At 46.9% G+C, this 20340-nt stretch overlaps 2 protein-coding genes across 2 annotated transcripts in view; one reads left to right on the top strand and one right to left on the bottom strand.

The window, feature by feature from the left end:
- Positions 1-14457, top strand: part of LOC116518009 (heterogeneous nuclear ribonucleoprotein C-like) — a 29977-nt gene extending 15520 nt beyond the window's left edge. The window contains exons 2-6 of the mRNA XM_032231216.1: positions 5246-5296; positions 5468-5616; positions 7815-7928; positions 10201-10361; positions 14019-14457. Coding sequence (XP_032087107.1) covers positions 5246-5296; positions 5468-5616; positions 7815-7928; positions 10201-10361; positions 14019-14057 — 514 coding nt within the window. The 3' untranslated portion in view covers positions 14058-14457. The remainder of the gene's footprint in view (positions 1-5245; positions 5297-5467; positions 5617-7814; positions 7929-10200; positions 10362-14018) is intronic.
- A 3622-nt stretch (positions 14458-18079) lies between these two features.
- Positions 18080-19486, bottom strand: EXOSC6 (exosome component 6). Its single transcript, XM_032230255.1, has one exon. The coding sequence runs from the start codon at positions 19458-19460 to the stop codon at positions 18600-18602; it is 861 nt and encodes a 286-aa protein (XP_032086146.1). The 5' UTR covers positions 19461-19486; the 3' UTR covers positions 18080-18599.
- Positions 19487-20340: the final 854 nt, after the last annotated feature.

Genomic DNA, 20340 nt, shown 5'->3' with positions numbered 1-20340 from the left:
AGGTTCGGTTTTAGGTTTTAGGTTTTATTAGGATTTGTATGCCGCCCACTCCCGAGAGATTCAGGGCGGCTTACAGATAAAAACGGGGAGAGGGAACATATAAAAATTAAAAAGAAACAGACATTAAAATACACAACATTCACATAACTTAGAATGGGGCTGGATGAGTTAACAGCCGGAACAGCCAGGTCTTAATCGCTTTGCGGAAGGCTGGAAGAGTAGTAAGGGTCTGGATCTCCATGGGGAGATCGTTCCATAGAGCCGGAGCAGCTACAGAGAAGGCCCTCCCCCGGGGAGTCGCCAGCCGACATTGACCGGCAGATGGAATCCGGAGGAGGCCTAATCTGTGTGATCTTATTGGTCTCTGGGAGGTAAATGGCAGGAGGCGGTCTCTCAGGTAGCCAGGTCCTAAACCATGTAGGGCTTTAAAAGTAATGGCTAGCACCTTGAAACGTGTCCGGAGACCAATGGGAAGCCAGTGCAGCTCGCGGAGGATAGGTGTAAAGTGGGTGTACCTAGGTACCCCCACTATCGCTCGCGCGGCTGCATTCTGGATCAACTGAAGTCTTCGAACACTCTTCAAGGGCAGCCCCATGTAGAGTGCATTACAGTAATCCAGTCTTGAGGTGACGAGGGCGTGAGTGACCATCCGAAGGGCCTCCCGGTCCAGATAGGGTCGCAACTGGTGCACCAGGCGAACCTGGGCAAAGGCCTCCCTGGGGTTGATACCTCACCATTCTGGATTGGTTATCCTGGACTGTCCAATTCCAGGGACCCTGCCGCAATATCTCTCCAACCACTGCCACGTCCATTATCTCGGAAGCCCACTGCCCCAAACATTTCCTGCAGCATTGGTAGAGTTTGGCTGCCCACCGTGGTGGAGTAACTCCAATCATCATCTGAGCTGCGCCTTTCACGCCATTGGGCAAAATGGGTTCCAGAAGGGGTGAGTGGGGGGGTGGGGGCATGGGGTGGAAAGCCTCTGTGGTCCTGAGCCACTGGCAAGCGTAGACACTCAGCCTTCCATCCTTTCGAGGTGGGTCAATTGAGGACCCAGATTGCTGGGGACAATGGGCTGACTCTGTAAACTGCTTAGAAAGGGCTGTAAAGCAGTATATAAGTCTAAGTCCTATTGCTATTGCTATTTGCAACCTTCCAAAGTTTCCAAAGTCAAGGAGAAATTGGATTTGCCTAATGACCTGGAGCTTTGTTTAACACCATGGTGATGAACTTAATGATTACGCCATTTTTTTTTGCATAATCGGGTATTACTCACTTAACGACTGTTTTGCTTAGCAACAGGCATTCCAGTCCCAGTTGTCATAAGCTGAGAACTACCTGTATGGAAAAGTCAAGGAGGATGCCTTGTGTAAATGCTTGTCCTTGTTGTTTTGAGCAGCTTCCTGGTTCCCTCAAGGAAATGGTTGTGAGATTCGTTGCGTAGAAGCTGTGTCAGAAGTACCGGCACTAATGGAACATTCTACTTTAGTCATGGAAAGAACACGGCTTAAGCTGTTGCCCAAGAAACCACAAGCGATAACCGTACAAGGAGCTCATGGGCCTTTTAATAGTTGCGTACAGGAGGAATGTTGGCAGACGTTGTGAGCCATGCAGAGGAAAGGGGGAAAATGTTTTTGATATCAAAAAAGCATAACAAAGAATGTTTTTGATGTCAAAAAAGCACAACAAAGAATGTTCTTTCTGCGTCAACTCAGAAAGCTCAAATTGCCGGAAGAGCTGCTGATTCTCTTCTACAGAGGAATTATTGAGTCTGTCATTTGCACCTCCAAAACTGTCTGGTTTGGCTCTGCAACCCAACAAGACAGACACACAGACTTCAAGGGAGAATCAGAACTGCAGAAAAAAACCATGGCTGCCAACCTGCCTTCCATTGAGGACCTGTATATTGCAGGAGTCAAAAAGAGGGCGGTGAAAATATTTACAAACTCCTCACATCCAGGACATAAATTGTTTCAACTTCTACCCTCAAAACGACGCTATAGAGCAGAGATGGCGAACCTTTTTTGGCTCGCATGCCATAAGTGGGGAGAGCGCAGGGAGGTCGTGTGTGGGCGTGCTGCACCCATAATGCTATGCACGATGCACCCAGTGCGCATGCGCGCACTACAGGCGCCCCCCCATTTTTTCCATGCTTTTTTCGCCCTCGCCAGGCTCCAGGGGCTTTATAGGAGCCTGGGGAGGGTGAAAACAGCCTTCCCTGCCCCCCGTACACCCCCCGGAGGCTTCAGGGACCTTCAGGAGGCTTCACTGAAGCCTTCAGAGCAGTCAAAACAACCCTCCAAGCAAACCGGAAGTCCATTCCCGAACTTCTGGTTTGCCCGTAGGGCTGGTTTTTTTTGCGCTCCGGAGGCTTCAGGGAAACTCATGAAGCCTCTGGAGGTCCTCTGGGGGGTGTGGGGTGTGGGTGGGAGGGTGTTTTCACCCTCTCCAATCTCCTATAAAGCCTCTGGAGCCTGGGGAGGGCGAAAAATGGCTTTAAAAAAGGATGAACTCAGCTGGCCAGCATGCACATGTGTGCTGACCAGCTGATAGGGCAGCGCCTTGTGTGCCCTGACAAATGGCTCCGCATGCCACCTGTGGCACACGTGCCAAAGGTTCGCCATACTTGCTATAGAGCATTGCACACCAGAACAATTAGACACAAGGACAGTTTTCCCCCGAATGCCATCACTCTGCTTAACAACTAATTCCGACAACACTGTCAAATTATCTACTAAGACTGTATTACTATTATTATTCTCTCCCTTCCCAATACCTATCTCTTCCCACTTATGACGATAACCATGTTATATTGTTTTATTTGTTTCCTAGTATAATGATTGCTTATTAGTAACCTATGAATATCAATCGTATGATTCTTGATGAATATATTCTATTTTATTTTTCTTTATGTACACTGAGAGCTTATGCATCAAAGACAAATTCCTTGTGTGTCCAATCACACGGCCAATAAAAAATTCTATTCTATTCTATTCTACTCTATTCTACTCTACTACTCTACTCTATTCTATTCTACTTTTTTCTACTCTATTCTACTCTTTTCTCTATTCTACTCTATTCTATTTTACTCTATTCTACTCTATTCTATTCCATTCCATTCCACTTCTCTTCTCTTCTCTTCTATTCTATTGCACTTCTATTCTCCTTCTCTTCCTTCCTAATACCTATCTCTTCCCACTTATGACGATAACCATGTTATATTGTTTTATTTGTTTCCTAGTATAATGATTGCTTATTAGTAACCTATGAATATCAATCGTATGATTCTTGATGAATGTATTCTATTTTATTTTTCTTTATGTACACTGAGAGCATATGCTCCAAAGACAAATTCCTTGTGTGTCCAATCACACAGCCAATAAAAAATTCTATTCTATTCTATTCTATTCTATTCTACTACTCTATTCTATTCTACTTTTTTCTACTCTACTCTATTCTATTCTACTCTTTTCTCTATTCTACTCTATTCTATTTTACTCTATTCTATTCTATTCTACTCTACTCTACTCTACTCTACTCTACTCTATTCTATTCTACTCTATTCTACTCTACTCTATAAAAACTTCAAAACCAATTTTGAAGAAATGAATCCTTTTTTTTCCCTCTTCTCTTTGAAAGACGTTTTACACATTTGTCCCCACCTTGAAAGCAAAAAAAGATAGAACGACTTAAATTTCAGACTGAACCATATTCAAAAGCTTATCACGCCTGGCATTTTACAGTATCCGTTGTTTAAAAGAGAAGATTTATTTTTTAACGCGTTCCAGTTTTCTTCCGTTCAGACGTGCATGGAGGTTGAACCATTTTACAAAGACCTTCTTTGATTTTGGGGGGATGATAATTAGACTGACTTAAAAAATAAGAGAGAAGGGACGTGGCGGCTCAGTGGCTAAGACACTGAGCTTGTCGATCAGAAAGGTTGGCAGTTTGGCGGTTCAAATCCCTAGCGCCACGTAACGGAGTGATCTCCCGTTACTTGTCCCAGCTTCTGCTAACCCAGCAGTTCGAAAGCATGTAAAAATGCAAGTAGAAAAATAGGGACCCCCTTTGGTGGGAAGGTAACAGCATTCCGTGCGCCTTCGGTGTTTAGTCATGCCGGCCACATGACCACGGAGACGTCTTCGGACAGCGCTGGCTTTTCGGCTTTGAAACAGAGATGAGCACCGCCCCCCAGAGTCGGGATTGACTAGCAGATAGGGGAACTTTTAGCTTTAAAAAATAAGATGGAGAATGAGATCAAAGTTATGGAGATGCTGGTTCAAATGTGCTATGGAAATGGTGAGCTATTCGCTCTTGAAAGTATGCATTTCTAAAGCTTTTCTTTTCCAAAGAAGGTGAAAATAAGGTGAGATGTGGAGGAGAGGTAGGGGAAGAAGAAAGAGGTAAGAAGAGGTGGGTGGGAGGGAGAGAAGGAGAGGAGGGAGGAAGAGAGAAAAAGAGAAGGGGAGAGAGTAGGAAGGAGAAGACAGAGGGTAGGAGTGGGGGAGAAGTAAGGGAAGGAAGAAGGGGAAGGAGAGGAGGAAGGAAGGAAGTAGAGAAGGAAGGGCGGGAGAAAAGAAAAGAAAGAAAATAAGGTGGTATCATAGCAGGTGTGAAGGATGGTAAACAATACATTCCAAATTATACCTTATATCCTTTTAAATGGAATAATAATAATATAAGAATGGCAAAGAAAAAGAATAACTATGTGAATGTATACCTATAACTGTATGTAAGAGAATAGATGACAGTAAAAATATAAAGCACAATATAGGTAAATAATAATTGATCACAAGTAGCTAAGTATAAATAAATAAAGAAATGTATATAAAAATGGATAATGAATAACGAGATTATGAACGCAAGACAGAAATGTATAGAAGGGAAAACACTAACTGCAAAGAAACCGATTCGGAACTGCTGTATGATATACGATGGAAGTTATTGTTCCTATGTTGTTTTTAAGTTATGTGGTTATTTTTGTTAATGTGTTTATGTGTTCTGTTGATGTGCTTATGTGTATAAAATAAAAATTCAAAAAGAAAAAGAAAAAGAAATCTTGGATGGCCCAATGGTTGTCCTGCTTGGCATCAGTTGGTATATTGTCTCCATCTCTCCTTGGAGTTGATGGATGTAACTGTCATGGTCCATTCCTACTTAGATCACTGCATGTGTATACATTTACTAAATAAATAAAAATGCTGTAATCACTCAAAAAAAAAAGCGCTTTTCTTTTCCTTTGCAGGAACAACTGTGACCTGGAGTATGAACTTTACAAAGATGATTTGCCATACAGGTGACTTTAGCGCTTTCATCTTGTCTCCTTAACTTTGCTATTCAATCATACAGATGGCAACTTCCTTAGCTTTTATTCTCCTCCCCCAAAAAATGTCTACACTACTCTTTCTTGAAATATACTCTAAAAAGAGACTAGTAAATCAACTTCTCCTGCCCACTTTTCCTGCAGGATCTACGAATATCAGAAGATCCCATCTCTTATTGGACACATTCCTATCAAAACCAGAAGAAGCCATCTCGGGGCGGAAAGTAAAACCAGACTGAGCCCACACACGGATTTAAGAAGCAACAGCAATCCCACAACAGGACGTACAAAATGTGAGTGTCTGGGGACCCCAATGTTGTACAGAGACTTGGGTGGCAAGAGTCATCTTGTAGTACAAGAGCCACGTTAATTTAGGGCAGTGTTTCTCAACCTTGGTACCTTGAAGGTCTGTGGACTTCAACTCCCAGAATTCTCAAGCCAGAAATTCTGGGAGTTGAAGTCCACGCATCTTCAAGTTGTCATGATTGAGGAACAATGGTTTTGAGTGCGGAGCTGGCAGCAGAGTCGGACAGTGAGGAGGTTGGGGAGGAACATGGGCCAGTCCTGGGGGATGAGGAAGGCTCTGACGAGGGCTCTGTGTTGGAAGCAGAGAGGGGGCCGGGGCCGTCCGACATTTATCAGCTGCCTTTGGAGTCAGTGGGGCAGAAGAACAGTGGAGCCTGTTCCCAATGTGCGCATGCGCAGAGCTGCCAGGAGAAGGGAACAGCTAAGGAACAGGGATTGACTCAGGAGTAAAGGCACAGGTGGAAGGTGAATGGCCCCTCCCATAGGGAATAAGGAGAAGAGTAAGGGGAGTGGAGTTTGCAGGAGACAATTAGTTCGCTTAATTAGTGTGAAGATTTGTTCCTGATTCTCAGAGACTCCTAGCCAAGTATTTTCTTGTACAGCAGTTGCGTTTGGAAGATATCGGCCTGGCAGTTCTCCAAGCCTGCGCCAGAGACAGAGAGGGAACTAGACAGCAGCAAGGCAGAGGAACAGCTGGAGCCTGTTCCCAGTGTGCTCATGCGCAGAGCTGCCAGAAGACAAGAACAACTAAGAAAGGAGGGTCGACTTAGGAGTAAAGCCACACCTTGGAGGTGATTGGCCCCTCCCAGAGGAAACAAAAGAAGAGCGAATGGGGAGTGGGCTTTTGCAGGAAACAATAAGTTGATTTGGTCATGTCAAGAGAGAAAAAGTCTGTCTGTAACTATAAGAGACTCAGTGCCAAGTTTTGCCTTCCCCTGCATTTGGAACTAGTCATTTGGCAGCTCTCCAAATGAGATAAGGTTCGTATTTGATAAACATTCCCCTGAAAGACTGTTTGCTAAGCCTTGCTGACTGTCAATGGAAGGAATTCACAGTCGTGTAAATAAAAGGGGTTTTGCCAGAACCAAGACTCTGTTTCTTGCTTGTTAAGTAATTCTGGGTCAGAACAGACAAAAATCAGGAGCTTGGTAGCATCTTTTCCATCTAATCTGTTTTATTGCACTAGATTGTACTAGATTTAACAGAATTGGAAGGGACTTTGTAGGTCATCTAGTCCAACCCCCTCCCACCCAAGCATTCAGGTCTTCAAATAGGGCAGAACCAATGAAGATAGAGAAAGCGGAATTCCGTTTGTCTTAAGGGAAAAGGCAGAATAGGAAACGTAGGCTGGAGAAACGATGGTGGGAATTTAGAAATGAAAGCAGGATTTTGTATTGATCTGAACCAGCCAGCCGATTCAATCGAAGGCCAGGAAGAAGCGGGAATAATCTACAAAAGATTAGGCCTCCTCCGAGTTCCATCTGCCAGTCAGTGTCGACTGGCAACTACGCGGAGGAGAGCCTTCTCGGTAGTAGCTCCGACCCTTTGGAACGATCTCCCCGTGGAGATTCGTACCCTCACCACCGTCCAGACCTTCCACACAGCCCTCAAGACCTGGCTATCCCGTCAGGCCTGGGGATAAAGAATGTAACTCACCCCCACCCGAATGGTATGAATGTTGTGTTCTATTTTTAATTATGTATTGCTCTTATGTGTTATTGTTTGTATCCCCCTCCCTATGAGTTGTAAGCCGCCCTGAGTCCCCCCAGGGAAAAGGGCGGCCTATAAATAAATTTTCAAATACTCAAATACAAACCATTCCTATTACAAATCTGCTTCTTTCGAAGGAAAGGATTTCTGGGTTGAAAAACAACAACAACAACACTCTGTATGCGCCAATTTGTGGGTGGGTGGGTTTGCAGATGTGCATAGGGAAACAATTCTCCTGATCTTTATTGTGGTGTCCTTTGCAGCAGCATTTTTGGGGTTTTTTTTAGATGCCGTTGTTTGCAAAAGCTGGGAAATTATCCTGTTCATTAGCAAGGATGCAAATGGCTGCTGGCATAAAAGCTAGAACGAATACCTCCCCCACCCACCAGCCCACATTTCCCAGTTCATTTTCTGCAGAGGGTTTTTAAAAGGAGCACTGCTCATTCTCCCATCTCTCTCTCCCTCCTCCTTGCAGTACGAGCCGAAGAATTGCACTCCATCAAAGGGGAATTAAGCCAGATCAAAGCACAGGTGGACAACTTACTGGAAAGCCTCAATCGGATGGATCAACAGCGGGAACACCCCACAGGTGAGGGAGAGAAGGCTCTTAAGGGCTAGAAGGGACCTTGGAGAATTTCTAGCCCAACCCCCTGCCTAAGGCAGGAGACCGTATACAATCCTGGATAAATGGTTGCCCAATCTTTCCTTGGAAGCCTCCAATGGAGCACCAAGAACTCTGGGAGATAAGCTGTTCCATCTCTGTTCCCACTGTCGGGAATTTTCTCTTTAGTTCTTAGGTTGGATCTCTTTTTAACAAACTTCCATTCGCTGCTTCTTGGAATGGTGCTTTGGAGAATAAGTTGACCCCCTCCTCCCTGTCATAGCCACTCAAGCAGGGGTGAAATCCAGCAGGTCCTGGAGAACCGGTAGTGGAAATTTTGAGTAGTTCGGAGAACCTGCAAATGCCACCAGACTGGGGTGGTAATGGAGATTTTGCAGTATCCTCCCCCTGGAGTGGGGTGGTAATGGAGATTTTGCAGTATCCTCCCCCTGGAGTGGGGTGGTAATGGAGATTTTGCAGTATCCTCCCCCTGGAGTGGGGTGGTAATGGAGATTTTGCAGTATCCTCCCCCTGGAGTGGGGTGGTAATGGAGATTTTGCAGTATCCTCCCCCTGGAGTGGGGAGGGAATGGGGATTTTACAGTATCCTTTCCCTGGAGTGGGGTGGTAATGGAGATTTTGCAGTATCCTCCCCCTGGAGTGGGGTGGTAATGGAGATTTTGCAGTATCCTCCCCCTGGAGTGGGGTGGTAATGGAGATTTTGCAGTATCCTCCCCCTGGAGTGAGGAGGGAATGGGGATTTTACAGTATCCTCCCCCTGGAGTGGGGTGGTAATGGGGATTTTACAGTATCCTCCCCCTGGAGTGGGGTGGTAATGGAGATTTTGCAGCATCCTTCCCCTGGAGTGGGGTGGTAATGGAGATTCTGCAGTATCCTTCCCCTGGAGTAGGGTGGTAATGGAGATTTTGCAGCATCCTTCCCCTGGAGTGGGGTGGTATTGGAGATTTTGCAGTATCCTTCCCCTGGAGTGGGGTGGTAATGGATTTTGCAGTATCCTCCCCCTGGAGTAGGGTGGTAATGGGGATTTTACAGTATCCTCCCCCTGGAGTGGGGAGGGAATGGAGATTTTGCAGCATCCTCCCCCTGGAGTGGGATGGTAATGGAGATTTTGCAGTATCCTCCCCCTGGAGTGGGGTGGTAATAGAGATTTTGCAGCATCCTTCCCCTGGAGTGGGGTGGTAATGGAGATTTTGCAATAGCCTTCCCTTGGAGTGGGGTGGTAATGGAGATTTTGTAGTATCCTCCCCCTGGAGTGGGGTGATAATGGGGATTTTGCAGTATCCTCCCCCTGGAGTGGGATGGTAATGGAGATTTTGCAGTATCCTCCCCCTGGAGTGGGGTGGTAATGGAGATTTTGCAATAGCCTTCCCTTGGAGTGGGGTGGTAATGGAGATTTTGTAGTATCCTCCCCCTGGAGTGGGATGGTAATGGAGATTTTGCAGTATCCTCCCCCTGGAGTGGGATGGTAATGGAGATTTTGCAGTATCCTCCCCCTGGAGTGGGGTGGTAATAGAGATTTTGCAGCATCCTTCCCCTGGAGTGGGGTGGTAATGGATTTTGCAGTATCCTCCCCCTGGAGTGGGGTGGCAATGGAGATTTTACAGTATCCTTTCCCTGCCATGCCCACCAAGCCACACCATGCCCACCAACCCATGCCCCCAGAACTGGTAGTAAAAAAAAAATGAATTTCACCTCTGCGCTCAAGTACTGAAAGACAACTCATGCCATTCTGAATCCTCTTTGTTACCCTAGCACTGTGATGGCGAACCTATGGCACTCAGAGCCATGTTGCTTGGCATGCACGGCGGTGCCCATTTATCTCCCGGCTTTCTGATGCGCATGTGCTGATCAGCTGGCCTTCACACACACGGCAGTGCTGGAAACCGGAAGAGCTGGTCTTCCATTTTCCGGTGTGAGCATGCAGGCTGGCCAATTGATCAGAGCGTGGGCATGTGCAGCAGTAACCGGAAGACCTGCTGGCTGGGGAATTCTGGGAGTTGAAGTCCGCCAAGGATTAAAGTTGCCAAGGTTGAAAAACCTGCTCTAAGCAGTTTAAAGAGTCAGCCTATTTGCCCCCCAACAATTTGGGTCCTCATTTTACCCACCTTGGAAGGATGGAAGGCTGAGTCAACTGTCAAATGGTTGTAAACACGTATTGAAGATGGGCGAACCCCCAAAGCCCCCTGCTCCTGCTTGCCATAATAGGAGAAACCCCACCTCGAGCATCTCTGACCTCACAGGTACCAAGGACAGCAAGAGAAAATTATTCACCAGCGTGGAGGCTTCCTCCCCGGCGGGAGAACTGATCAGGATGAAGGAAAGCGCCAAAAACGAGGGTCACACCCCTCAGCAAGAGATTGACAGCGCAGAGGAGAGCACAGACACCGAAGAAGCCACCGCGGTAAGTGGGGCTCTGCGATTTCCCCCAAGGGAGCAGCCTTATTCCACCAGATGGGGTTTTACTGCATTTCCTTCACACATCAGAGCATCCATCCTCATTTGCCTCGATGGCATGCTTACGCCCGCTGTTTCTCCTCCTCCTGTTATCAGATGGCTCAGAAGCATTGAGGGGAGGGGGAGGGGGAGGAGAGGGGAGGGCAGAAGCTCAGGGTGGAAGTGGACGATACCATTCTAGAGGTCTTGGCTGTCGAAGGTAGCTTAGCTGGAAAACACCGAGCTGCAAAGATTTGGTTGCCTAATTAACATCTGGGTGCAATCTGCTCAGGTTATTTATGTCAAGAGTGCCTGTGGAAGATTCTCAGTCATCCAGGACCGTGGCTGTCTCAAAGGTGCTTTTTCAAAAGGCATCTGGATTTTTGTTTTTCCTTGAAGGTGTTTCCCTTCTTGTCCAAGAAGTGAAACGTCTTCTTCCGTTCTTTTTTTTTTTTTAATTTTAAACACATAAACACATCAACAAGAACAAACACATGACTTAAAACAACATAGGAACAAGAAGTTCCATCATATATCATACAGCAGTTCCGTATCGGTTTCTTTGCAGTTAGTGTTTTCCCTTCTATACATTTCTATCTTGCATTCATGGTCTCCTTATTCGTTATCCATTTTTATGTACAATTCTATATTTATTTATACTTAGCTATTTATAATAAAATATTTTTTACCTATATTGTGCTTTATATTCTTACTATTATTTATTCTTTTACATACAATTATAGGTATACATTCACATAGTTATTCTTTTTCTTTGCCATTCTTATACTTTTGTTATTCCATTTAAAAAGTTATAATGTACAGTTTGAGTTGCTTTGTTTACTATCCCTACTGCCTTATTTTCCCTTTCTTTTCTCCCTCCCTTCCTTCTCTACATCCTTCCTTCCTCCTCTCCTTCCCCTTCCTTCTTCCCTTACCTCTCCCCTATTCCTACCGTCTCTCTTCCCCTTCCTGTCTTCTTCTGTCTTCTTCAGTTCTAACTGACCAGCGGGGAATAGAAATAAACAGATGACTGCAAAGAATATACCGTATTTTTCAGAGTATAAGTCGCACCTTTTTCCCTCAAAAAAGAGGCTGAAAATCTGGGTGCGTCTTATACACTGAATACAGCATTTTTTTTTGCCTCCTAAAACCCCATCCCCTTCACCAAAATGGCTGTGCAGAGCCTTTAAGGAGGCTTCTAGAATGCTCCTGGGGGGTGGGGAGGGCAGAAATGAGCGAAAAACGGGCTGTTTATTTGCTCAATTTTGGGCCCCCATCCTCCAGGAGCACTCTACAAGCCTCCTAAAGGCTATTCATGCCTTTTTGAAAAAAAAAAGAGTACCTGTTTTTGCAAAAAAACGAGTCGTTTTTGGGAGCTCTGCAGAGTATAAAAACTTTTAAAAATTTTTTTGCCTCTTCAAACTCTTGGTGCGTCTTATACTCTGAAAAATACGGTAATTCTTTCTATTCCCCAGCTGTCAGTTAGCACAGAAGAAGCTCCTTGGATGAGAAGAGAAACGTTGTCAAAGGAAAACAAACAAACAAGTCCACTTGCCTTTTGAAAAAAAAAATAAGCACCTTTGGGATTTCAACTTCGAGGCTCCAAGATAAATTTGATTTATGGCTAGCGGCACTGCAGCCATGGGTCAAAGTGTTAGACTGTGTCTTAAGGCCCATTGTGCACTCCTTGTCCTAAATCATATTTAGCCTGTCCCCATTGTGGTTTGCAAATAGCAATTTAAGCATCTCTTCTGAAGGGGTAGTATTTGATATGTAACGGGGGAACAAATTCTCAGTTGTTGACTGACAGTTATTTATTTATTTATTAGACTTCTATACCGCTTCATAGGGCTTTCAGCCCTCTCTAAGCGGTTTACAAATTTTTTAGCAAATTGAGTCAGCAACTTGCCCCCACAGTCTGGGTCCTCATTTCACCCACCTCGGAAGGATGGAAGGCTGAGTCGACCTTGAGCCGGTGAGATTAGAACCGCTGAACTGCAGATCACAGTCAGCTGAAGTGGCCTGCAGTACTGCATCCTAACCACTGCGCCACCTCAGCTCTTGTGTCAAAGGGCTTTGGTTTTTGTTCTAAGACTTCTTAGGAGAATTGAGTTTTATGTTTATTTAGAAATTGGTTTGGATGGTGAGTTATTTCTGAAGATGGGTGACCTTCTCTGGTTCTGAAGATGCTTCTTGGATGAGAAGAGAAATGACTTCAACGAAAAACGAAAGTCCAGTTGCCTTTTGGAAAAGCAGCTTTGGGATATTTGCCAAGAGATTGATGAAATGAAACGGGGGACATCAGGGGGCCCTTTAGGGCAGGGGGTCCCAATTTTGTGTAGGCTAAGGACCACACAAGTGTGGAGGTGGTGCTTCCCAAGGGCAAGACCACAAAGAGAGAAGCAGAAGCAAGAAAACAGTGTCCCCGGTTTAACGGCAATTAAATGCAACTTAATTAGACCATTAACGTTGCTTCTTCTGCATCAAATCACCGGCTCTTTCCGTGACATTAAAAATTACAATTTGGCAGTAGCGTTTGGAAGATTCTGGAACCAACGCAGGCTTCCAAGGGCAAGGCATGAAATAGCTAAAACCTGCTGAGTTGCTGCCAGTTAGTGATCGGGCTCATCCTTAACATTAAGCCATAATGCAGGCAGTTTTGTTTTGGTTTCCCCCATCTTTCCATGGCGTCTGACATTTTGGGAACTACGAAATATGTTTCTGCAGCTCTAGATATGGTGACCTGGTTCAGATGCCATAGGACAGCAGTCACCAACTGGTGGTCTGTTCACCACTGGTGGTCCACAAGAAAATTTTGGAGGGTCTGCAGAAAAATATTTGCATTTTTTAATATTGCACTAAATCAGGGGTCCTCAAACTACGGCCCCTGGGCCGGATACGTACAATGAATGTTTGTGTTGCTGCAGAGAGTCTCCCCCTTCGGGGTCTTTTTGTGCGGGTCGGAGGAGGGAAGAAATTCTGACTTAGGGTCTCCTTCAGCCTCCTGGTGGGGGGCTTTGGGTGAAGGCTGGAGGGAAGTGCCGCTGATGGCAAAGAGCCGGAGGGCCTTGCTCCAGTGGGACTGCATCATGGCCTGGAACTGGCTGACCATCTCAGCCCACTGAGCCCGCATTTCAGCCCATCTCCAGGTGCCGGTACCTGGCCTTGTACTCCCGCAGCTCTTCCCTCTGCTTGGAAAGCCTATACTCGTAGTCCTCAGTGAGGTGCTTCTGCTGAGCCTCCTTCTTGATCAGATCCAATTTGAACTGTTTTGCCAACTCTTTCTCATGGGGGCTGCTTAGCTCTAGCAACTGCTTCCTGTTGGGACCCCTAAGGAGCCCGTGCGGGCAGGCGAGGAGTGGCGAGTAGAGGCTGACAAAGCGGCCTTCGACATCAAGTTGGCCACGCCCACCCAGTCACATGACCACCTTGCCACACCCACCCAGCTGGTCATTAGGCAGATTTTATTAGTGGTCCACGGGATTTAAAAATGTGAATTTAGTAGTCCCTGGGGTTGGTGATCCCTGCAGTAGGAAGCCATGTTTGCCCTCCAATCGTAAAAAAAAAGAGAAGCTGCAATTGGACAAGCTGAGAGTTGCCATATGAATATTTTCTTCCCTTGCAGGCGAGAAATCACACACCGGATCTCGAAGAAAGCAAGTAGGGAGGGCTACCTTGCTGGGAATCCCTCGCCAAGCGCTTCCTTTCCCATGTATTGCGTTTTCTTCCCACGACTTACAGCTTGTGCAGCCTTTGATGTCTCTTCCTTCCAATCCGTGCTGGTGGAGAGCCTCCTGCGTCAACTTGAGGGAGGACCTTGGGTGCTGTTGTTAGATAACCACCTTAAACATAGGTCCAGGATGGGAGAAAGGGTGGGGGGAGGAGAGGAAAAGCAGTCACTGTGACTGCACATTTGAACCAATCGTTGTGACTCCGAAATAAACAATAGCAATGTGCTACAGATCAAACGTGTTTTTTTTTCTTTTATGGGTGCCCAAAGAGCAATTAATAAAGGCTGACCGCCAAAGAATGGAGGCCATTTGAACTCTGGTGCTGGAGAAGACTCCTGCGAGTCTGCAAGGCCATCCAACTGGTCAGTCCTAGAGGAAATCAACCCTGACTGCAAATCTAGACAGCATATTAAAAAGCAGAGACATCACCCTGCCAACAAAAGTGTGTATAGTCAAGGCTATGGTTTCCCCAGTTGCGATGTATGGCTGTGAAGGTTGGACCATAAGAAAGGCTGAGTGCCAAAGAATTGAGGCCCTTGAACTCTAGTGCTGGAGAAGACTCCTGTGAGTCCCTTGCATGGCAAGGTGATCAAACCGGTCAGTCCTAGAGGAGATCAACCCTGACTGCTCTTTAGAAGGCCAGATCCTGAAGAGGAAACTCAAATACTTTGGCCACCTCATGAGAAGGAAGGACTCACTGGAGAAGAGCCTCATGCTGGGAAAGATGGAGGGCAAAAGAAGGAGGCAACGACAGAGAATGAGGTGGCTGGATGGAGTCACCGAAGCAGAAGGCGTGAGCTTAAACGGACTCCAGAGGATGGCAGAGGACAGGAAGGTCTGGAGAAACGTTGTCCATGGGGTCAAGATGGGTCGGACACGACTTCGCAACTAACAACAACAATAAAGAGCAATTGCACATCAGATTCAAGATGCTTCAAGTCCAGGTTCATCTTGTCTGCAGTCATCAAAAGATGTCGTTCTGGGATTTGTGTTGCACACATTATTCTAGGCAAGGCAGGACAAAGATTTTATGCCGTGAATATTTTATTTATATTTCATATTTCTAAACCACCCACCTCCCTCAAGGGGAGCTCTTGGGTGATTAATGATGGGTGTCCTGGGTGGCTTTGGTCCCTCATAAGAAAGACTGGATCCGCGTGGTTTAGCAGGTAAAAGATGTCTAAGAATCTCCATCAAAACTGCACACACTGAACACATTTTTTTGCTCTGCTTACTTCAGGAGTGCTTTGAAAACAACATGCCATGAATGGCTACATAATGCTCGTCTGCTCTTGTACTCACCATAGCTTATTTTAACCATAGTTTACTGAATTAACTACAGTGGCTGGAGCTACTGGACATACTAAATCAGTGTTTCTCAAACGTGACAATTTCAAGGCGTACTCCCAGAATTTCCCAGTCAGCCAAACTGGGTGGAGAATTCTGGGAGTTGAAGCCCACACATCTTGAAATTTGCTGAGGTTTGAGAATGCGTTTGAGGAATATAGCAAAAGCAATAGCAGTTAGACTTATATACCGCTTCATAGGGCTTTCAGCCCTCTCTAAGCGGTTTACAGAGTCAGCATATTGCCCCCAACAACAATGCGGGTTCTCATTTCACCCACCTCGGAAGGATGGAAGGCTGAGTCAACCTTGAGCCGGTGAGATTTGAATAGCCGAACTGCAGAACTGCAGTCAGCTGAAGTAGCCTGCAGTGCTGCATTTAACCACTGCGCCACCTCCAGAGAACAGGAATAGAATTAGAATATGAATAGACATGGGAAAGAATACATTAGACCAGTGAAAGCTAACCTTTTTCAACTTGCGTGCCAAAATTATGTGGACACGTGTAAGTGTCCACACCCATAATGTAATGCGCTTGCCCCCCATGCATGCGCAAAAAACCCTGTGTCCTATTTTGGGGGTAAGCAGGCCTCCCTGAAGCCTCCTGGGACCAAAAATGTGCTGCGGGGGGGGGGGGGGGGCACGCCACAGTCCCCTGCAACCCGTTTTGGGCCTGGCAGACCGCAATCTCCCCCCCCGCGCATGTACACACAATCCCCCTGCGTCCCATGCATGCATACGTAACCCCCCCGCCTCCGTGCATGTGTCTCGTGCATGCGTGACAGAGAAAAATTCACCATTGAATTGAATTTAATGAATTTATAGGCCGCCCAATCCTGAAGGACTCCATCGTGACTAGACTAAATATAGATTGGAAGGGAATGGAAAGGGAATAGGAATAGACTATATAGGCTGCTCCAGATCATTGACCTGTATTTACACAACATGCAGAATGAATCTGGATTCTGACTTAATGCACTTTATAAATTTTATAATAAGAATCAATCCTGCCAGATCATGCCAAAGATGGCCAATCAGATGTCTCTGCAAAACCCACAAAGTTCCCCACCAAATGGTATTAGAACTGGACCGCATGATATAACCATAATAACGAGAGAGCATTAAGACCTCCCTCTTATCTCTTAAAAAAAATCAAAGCCAATGCCATCCTTTCACCTTGGCACTCAAAATGCCAGCTCTTAGTCATCTGCCCTATGAATATGTTTCCTTTAGTTTCTCTGCCCGTTGGTTTTAGAGAATAGTTTTATTCTTAGAATAGGTATCAGCAACTAGGTAGGCCAGATTAAGAAAACTCCATGCAAGGCTAAAACTACTTTGATTGAAACTATAACAACATTCTTTTCAAGTCTGATTGGGCAAGCCCCCTTCCTCCTCCTCCTCCTTATACTTCTTTGAATTGTGTGTGTGGGGGTCTCTCTACCTGATTCTCTTCTGAATGTTATCTCATCTCTCTGGATTTAAAAGTTTCAGACACACCCCTTTGCCTAAGTCCAGTTTTTGCTTATTTTCATTAAAATAGTGTCCTTTATTTTCTACAATGGGAGGTAGTAAAATGTTTCAATATATAAAGCAACCTATAGAAAACACAAAGAGGTGTTTTAATTATAAATAAGACAACCAGTCTATGTTCGAATGACAGCCAGAAAATCAAGTCCCAGTGAATTATTATTGAGAGGAAAATGAAACCACATGGAATGAAAGTTAGGAGAATGCCAAAGGAGAGTCGAGAAGTTTAAAAAAAAATTGTACTAACAAGGATTTAGTCAACCGAGGATCAAAAACAAGAAATAAAAGATAACAATGTGGCTTATTTCCTAGACAGGAGGAGCCAGGAAAAACAAAGCAATGCAAAATAAACAAGACTGGGTATTTTTTTAAAAATTATTGTGTGAAAATGGAAAAAAAATGGTATCAACATTCATTTGGCTTTTAAAAACCTGCATTTACACAAGCTACTGGCTGTATCTGTCCAAAGCACGAAATAAATTATGGTTAACCACACTGGATTACACTGGGTTCATAATGAATGAAACAAGCCATGTTATTGCTTAATGGAGGGGGTCTCCAAACTTGGTAACTTTAAGACTTGTAGACTTCAACTCCCAGAATTGAAGTCCACAAGTCTTAAAGTGGCCAAGTTTGAAGACCTCTGGCTTAATGTCATAACCTGAATCCCCATGGCGCCCCTTAAGACATCACCCCACTGGTTTTCTTTCAGCTCTATTGTGGCTAACTTGTGGGTACTTGAGAGACCGCCTGCTGCCAATTACCTCCACTAGACCGATTAGATCCCACAGATTAGGCCTCCTCCGAATTCCATCCGCCGGCCAGTGTCGACTGGCGACCACTCGGAGGAGAGCCTTCTCTGTGGCTGCTCCAACCCTCTGGAACGAACTCCCCGTGGAGATTCGGACCACCACCACCCTCCAGGCTTTCCGCAAAGCCCTTAAAACCTGGCTGTTCCGACAGGCCTGGGGCTAAAGAGCTGTTGCCCCCGTCTCAAATGGTATGACTGTCGTGTGTTTTAAATTATGTATTGTTATGCTTTGTTTTTTTTAAATTTTTGTCTGTATTCCCCTTCCCTGGTTTGAGTTGTGAGCCGCCCTGAGTCCCCTTCGGGGGGGAAAAGGGCAGCATATAAATGTAATAAATTGAATTGAATTGTGGTTTCTGGTGAAAACTTGGCCATCACTTCAACTGAACCTAAACTTGCAAGAAACTCCCCAAGTCTCCCAAAAGATCACATCAACAAACAGGGTTCAAGAGGCCACTTCCGCAGGACCAACAATCTCTCATCTCGCCCACAGTCATATTTCAGCAGGAAAACAGGGCATCGGTTGTGGGTTCAGGAGACGCCGGTTGTGGGTTCAGGAGACGCCGCAGGTTACACAACTTAGAAAAGCAAAGTCAAGGGTGCAAAATTAGAGTCAAAACAGCCACAGCTTTTGAGGTTCCAGGGCACCATCACCCCATCTTCCAAAGCGGAGGGTGGGAACAAAGTTTCCAAATTAAGTCCGACGGGGATCAGGCAGGTCTCTGGCTCCACATCCCTCTCCATCATCGAAGTCCGACGTGCACGATCCTGCGTGGAAAAGCCCCGAGGGCGAATGTCAAGCCGTCCCCGCGGGGGTCTCCTCCGTGTCCATCTCCGCGGGCTCCTGCGGCTCTGGCGCCCGGCGCTTGGCGGCGCGCAGGAGGCTCTGGCGCAGCAGCGGGTAAAGGCGCTGGCAGCCGTCGAGGCCCAGGCGGAGGGCTTGAGCCCAGCTGTCGGCCTGCCCGCCGTCGCCGCTGCCCAGCAGGCCGGAGACCTGGTTGAGGGAAGGCAGGAGCGCCACGGTGAGGCGGGCGGAGGCGGCGCGCTCCTCGGGCTCGGTGGGCTGAAGCCGCCACTCGGGCCCCGACGGCCCGGCCTGCCGGCTGAGCGCGCAAGCCGCCACCAGGTCGTAGAGCTCGATGCCGGCGTCGGCCAGAGCCAGCCCGGCGGCGCAAAGGGCGGCGGCCAAGGAAGAGCCGCCGTCCTGCAGGAGCAGCGCGCTCACCTCCAGCTGCGCCCTCGGGTAGCGCGCCACGCGCACGGCCGGCTCCAGCGCCTCCTGCATCGCCAGGGCCAGCTCGGGTTCCTTCTCGCCGGGGCGGCTGCGGGCGCCGCGGCCGGAGAAAGGCGCCCGGCGAAAGTCGCACACCAGCCGGACCCGCTGTTCGGACGGAGCGCCGGACGCGCCGCCGCCGCCACCGCCCACTTCACGCGGCCCGGCCACGGAGCAGAGGACCTTGGTGCCTCCGTCCAGCTCCACGTAGGCCGAGCCTTTGGCTTGGCTCAGCAGCCCCACGCGGGCGAAGAGCGGCTGCAGGGCCGAGGGGTCCCGGTTGGCTTGGGCCACCTCGCCGCTCGCCTTCTGGCCGCCGGGCACGTACAGCAGCGGCGACTGCGACTCCTCCGGGCCCGGCACTCGCCGGTGATCCAGCGGCATGGCGCACGGCTTTGGCGCGCACGGCTCCGGAAGGGGAAGGGCGGAGGAAGGCGGCGAGGCCTTTTCCTCCAGCAGCTCCCCCTGCCGGCTTCGGCTCTCCGCTTCTCCAAGGTTGGGGTTTCCTGGAGCGCTTTTGCGCAAGGCTTGGAGTGCGGCGGCTGCTCCGTTCGCGGGGACCGTCGGTGGAGATGCTCAGCCATCCAGGTCGTGGTTGGCTCAAAGGTGCTTCTCCTCCCCTCAAAGGGGCAGCTGGACTGTCTGGTTTTTCTCTGAAGACGTTTCGCTTCTCATCCAAAGAAGCTTCTTCAGCTCTGACTGGATGGTGGGGAATGGAAGGATTTATATTCCTTGCAAAGAACAGCTGGTTCTTTGCATTCACTCTTAAAAGGATGCAAACTTAAATTTTATAGATATTATAAATAAATAAATATAAATTTTATAAATAAATATTTTTTTTAAATTTTATTTATTTTGTCAAGCATGTATAAGATAACAGATATAAGTATTAACTTGATTATGAATACAGGAAAATGGATACGAATAAGTGGGGACAGGACAGGGACAGTTGGTGCGTTTACGCACCAATGGTGGGATTCAAATAATTTTAAAAACCGGTTCTCTGACCTAATGACCAGCTGGGTAGGTGTGGCTTGGTGGTCATGTGACTGGGTGGGCGTGGCCAACTCAATGTCACTCACATCGATGGGCGCTTGGCCTTAGCTGTTACAATGTAATAAGGGTTAAAGGGAGAGGCAGTTTCTGTAAGCAGGACAATAAAGATTAGGCTAGAAACAACATCAGGATGTTTCCTTCCTGCCTTCCTTACAGGATTAGCCCTGTAAAGTGGAAAAAAACAAAAGGAGCTTTCTTCCAACAACCG

Source organism: Thamnophis elegans, chromosome 14 (assembly GCF_009769535.1).
Source record: "Thamnophis elegans isolate rThaEle1 chromosome 14, rThaEle1.pri, whole genome shotgun sequence".
Taxonomy (NCBI): domain Eukaryota; kingdom Metazoa; phylum Chordata; class Lepidosauria; order Squamata; family Colubridae; genus Thamnophis; species Thamnophis elegans.
Note: the sequence above shows the minus strand (reverse complement) of the source record. Positions and strands in the feature narration are given on the sequence as shown.

Coding starts and splice junctions, on each gene's coding strand:
- EXOSC6 (XM_032230255.1), bottom strand. CDS start 19,460: ATGCCGCTGGATCACCGGCGAGTGCCGGGCCCGGAGGAGTCGCAGTCG.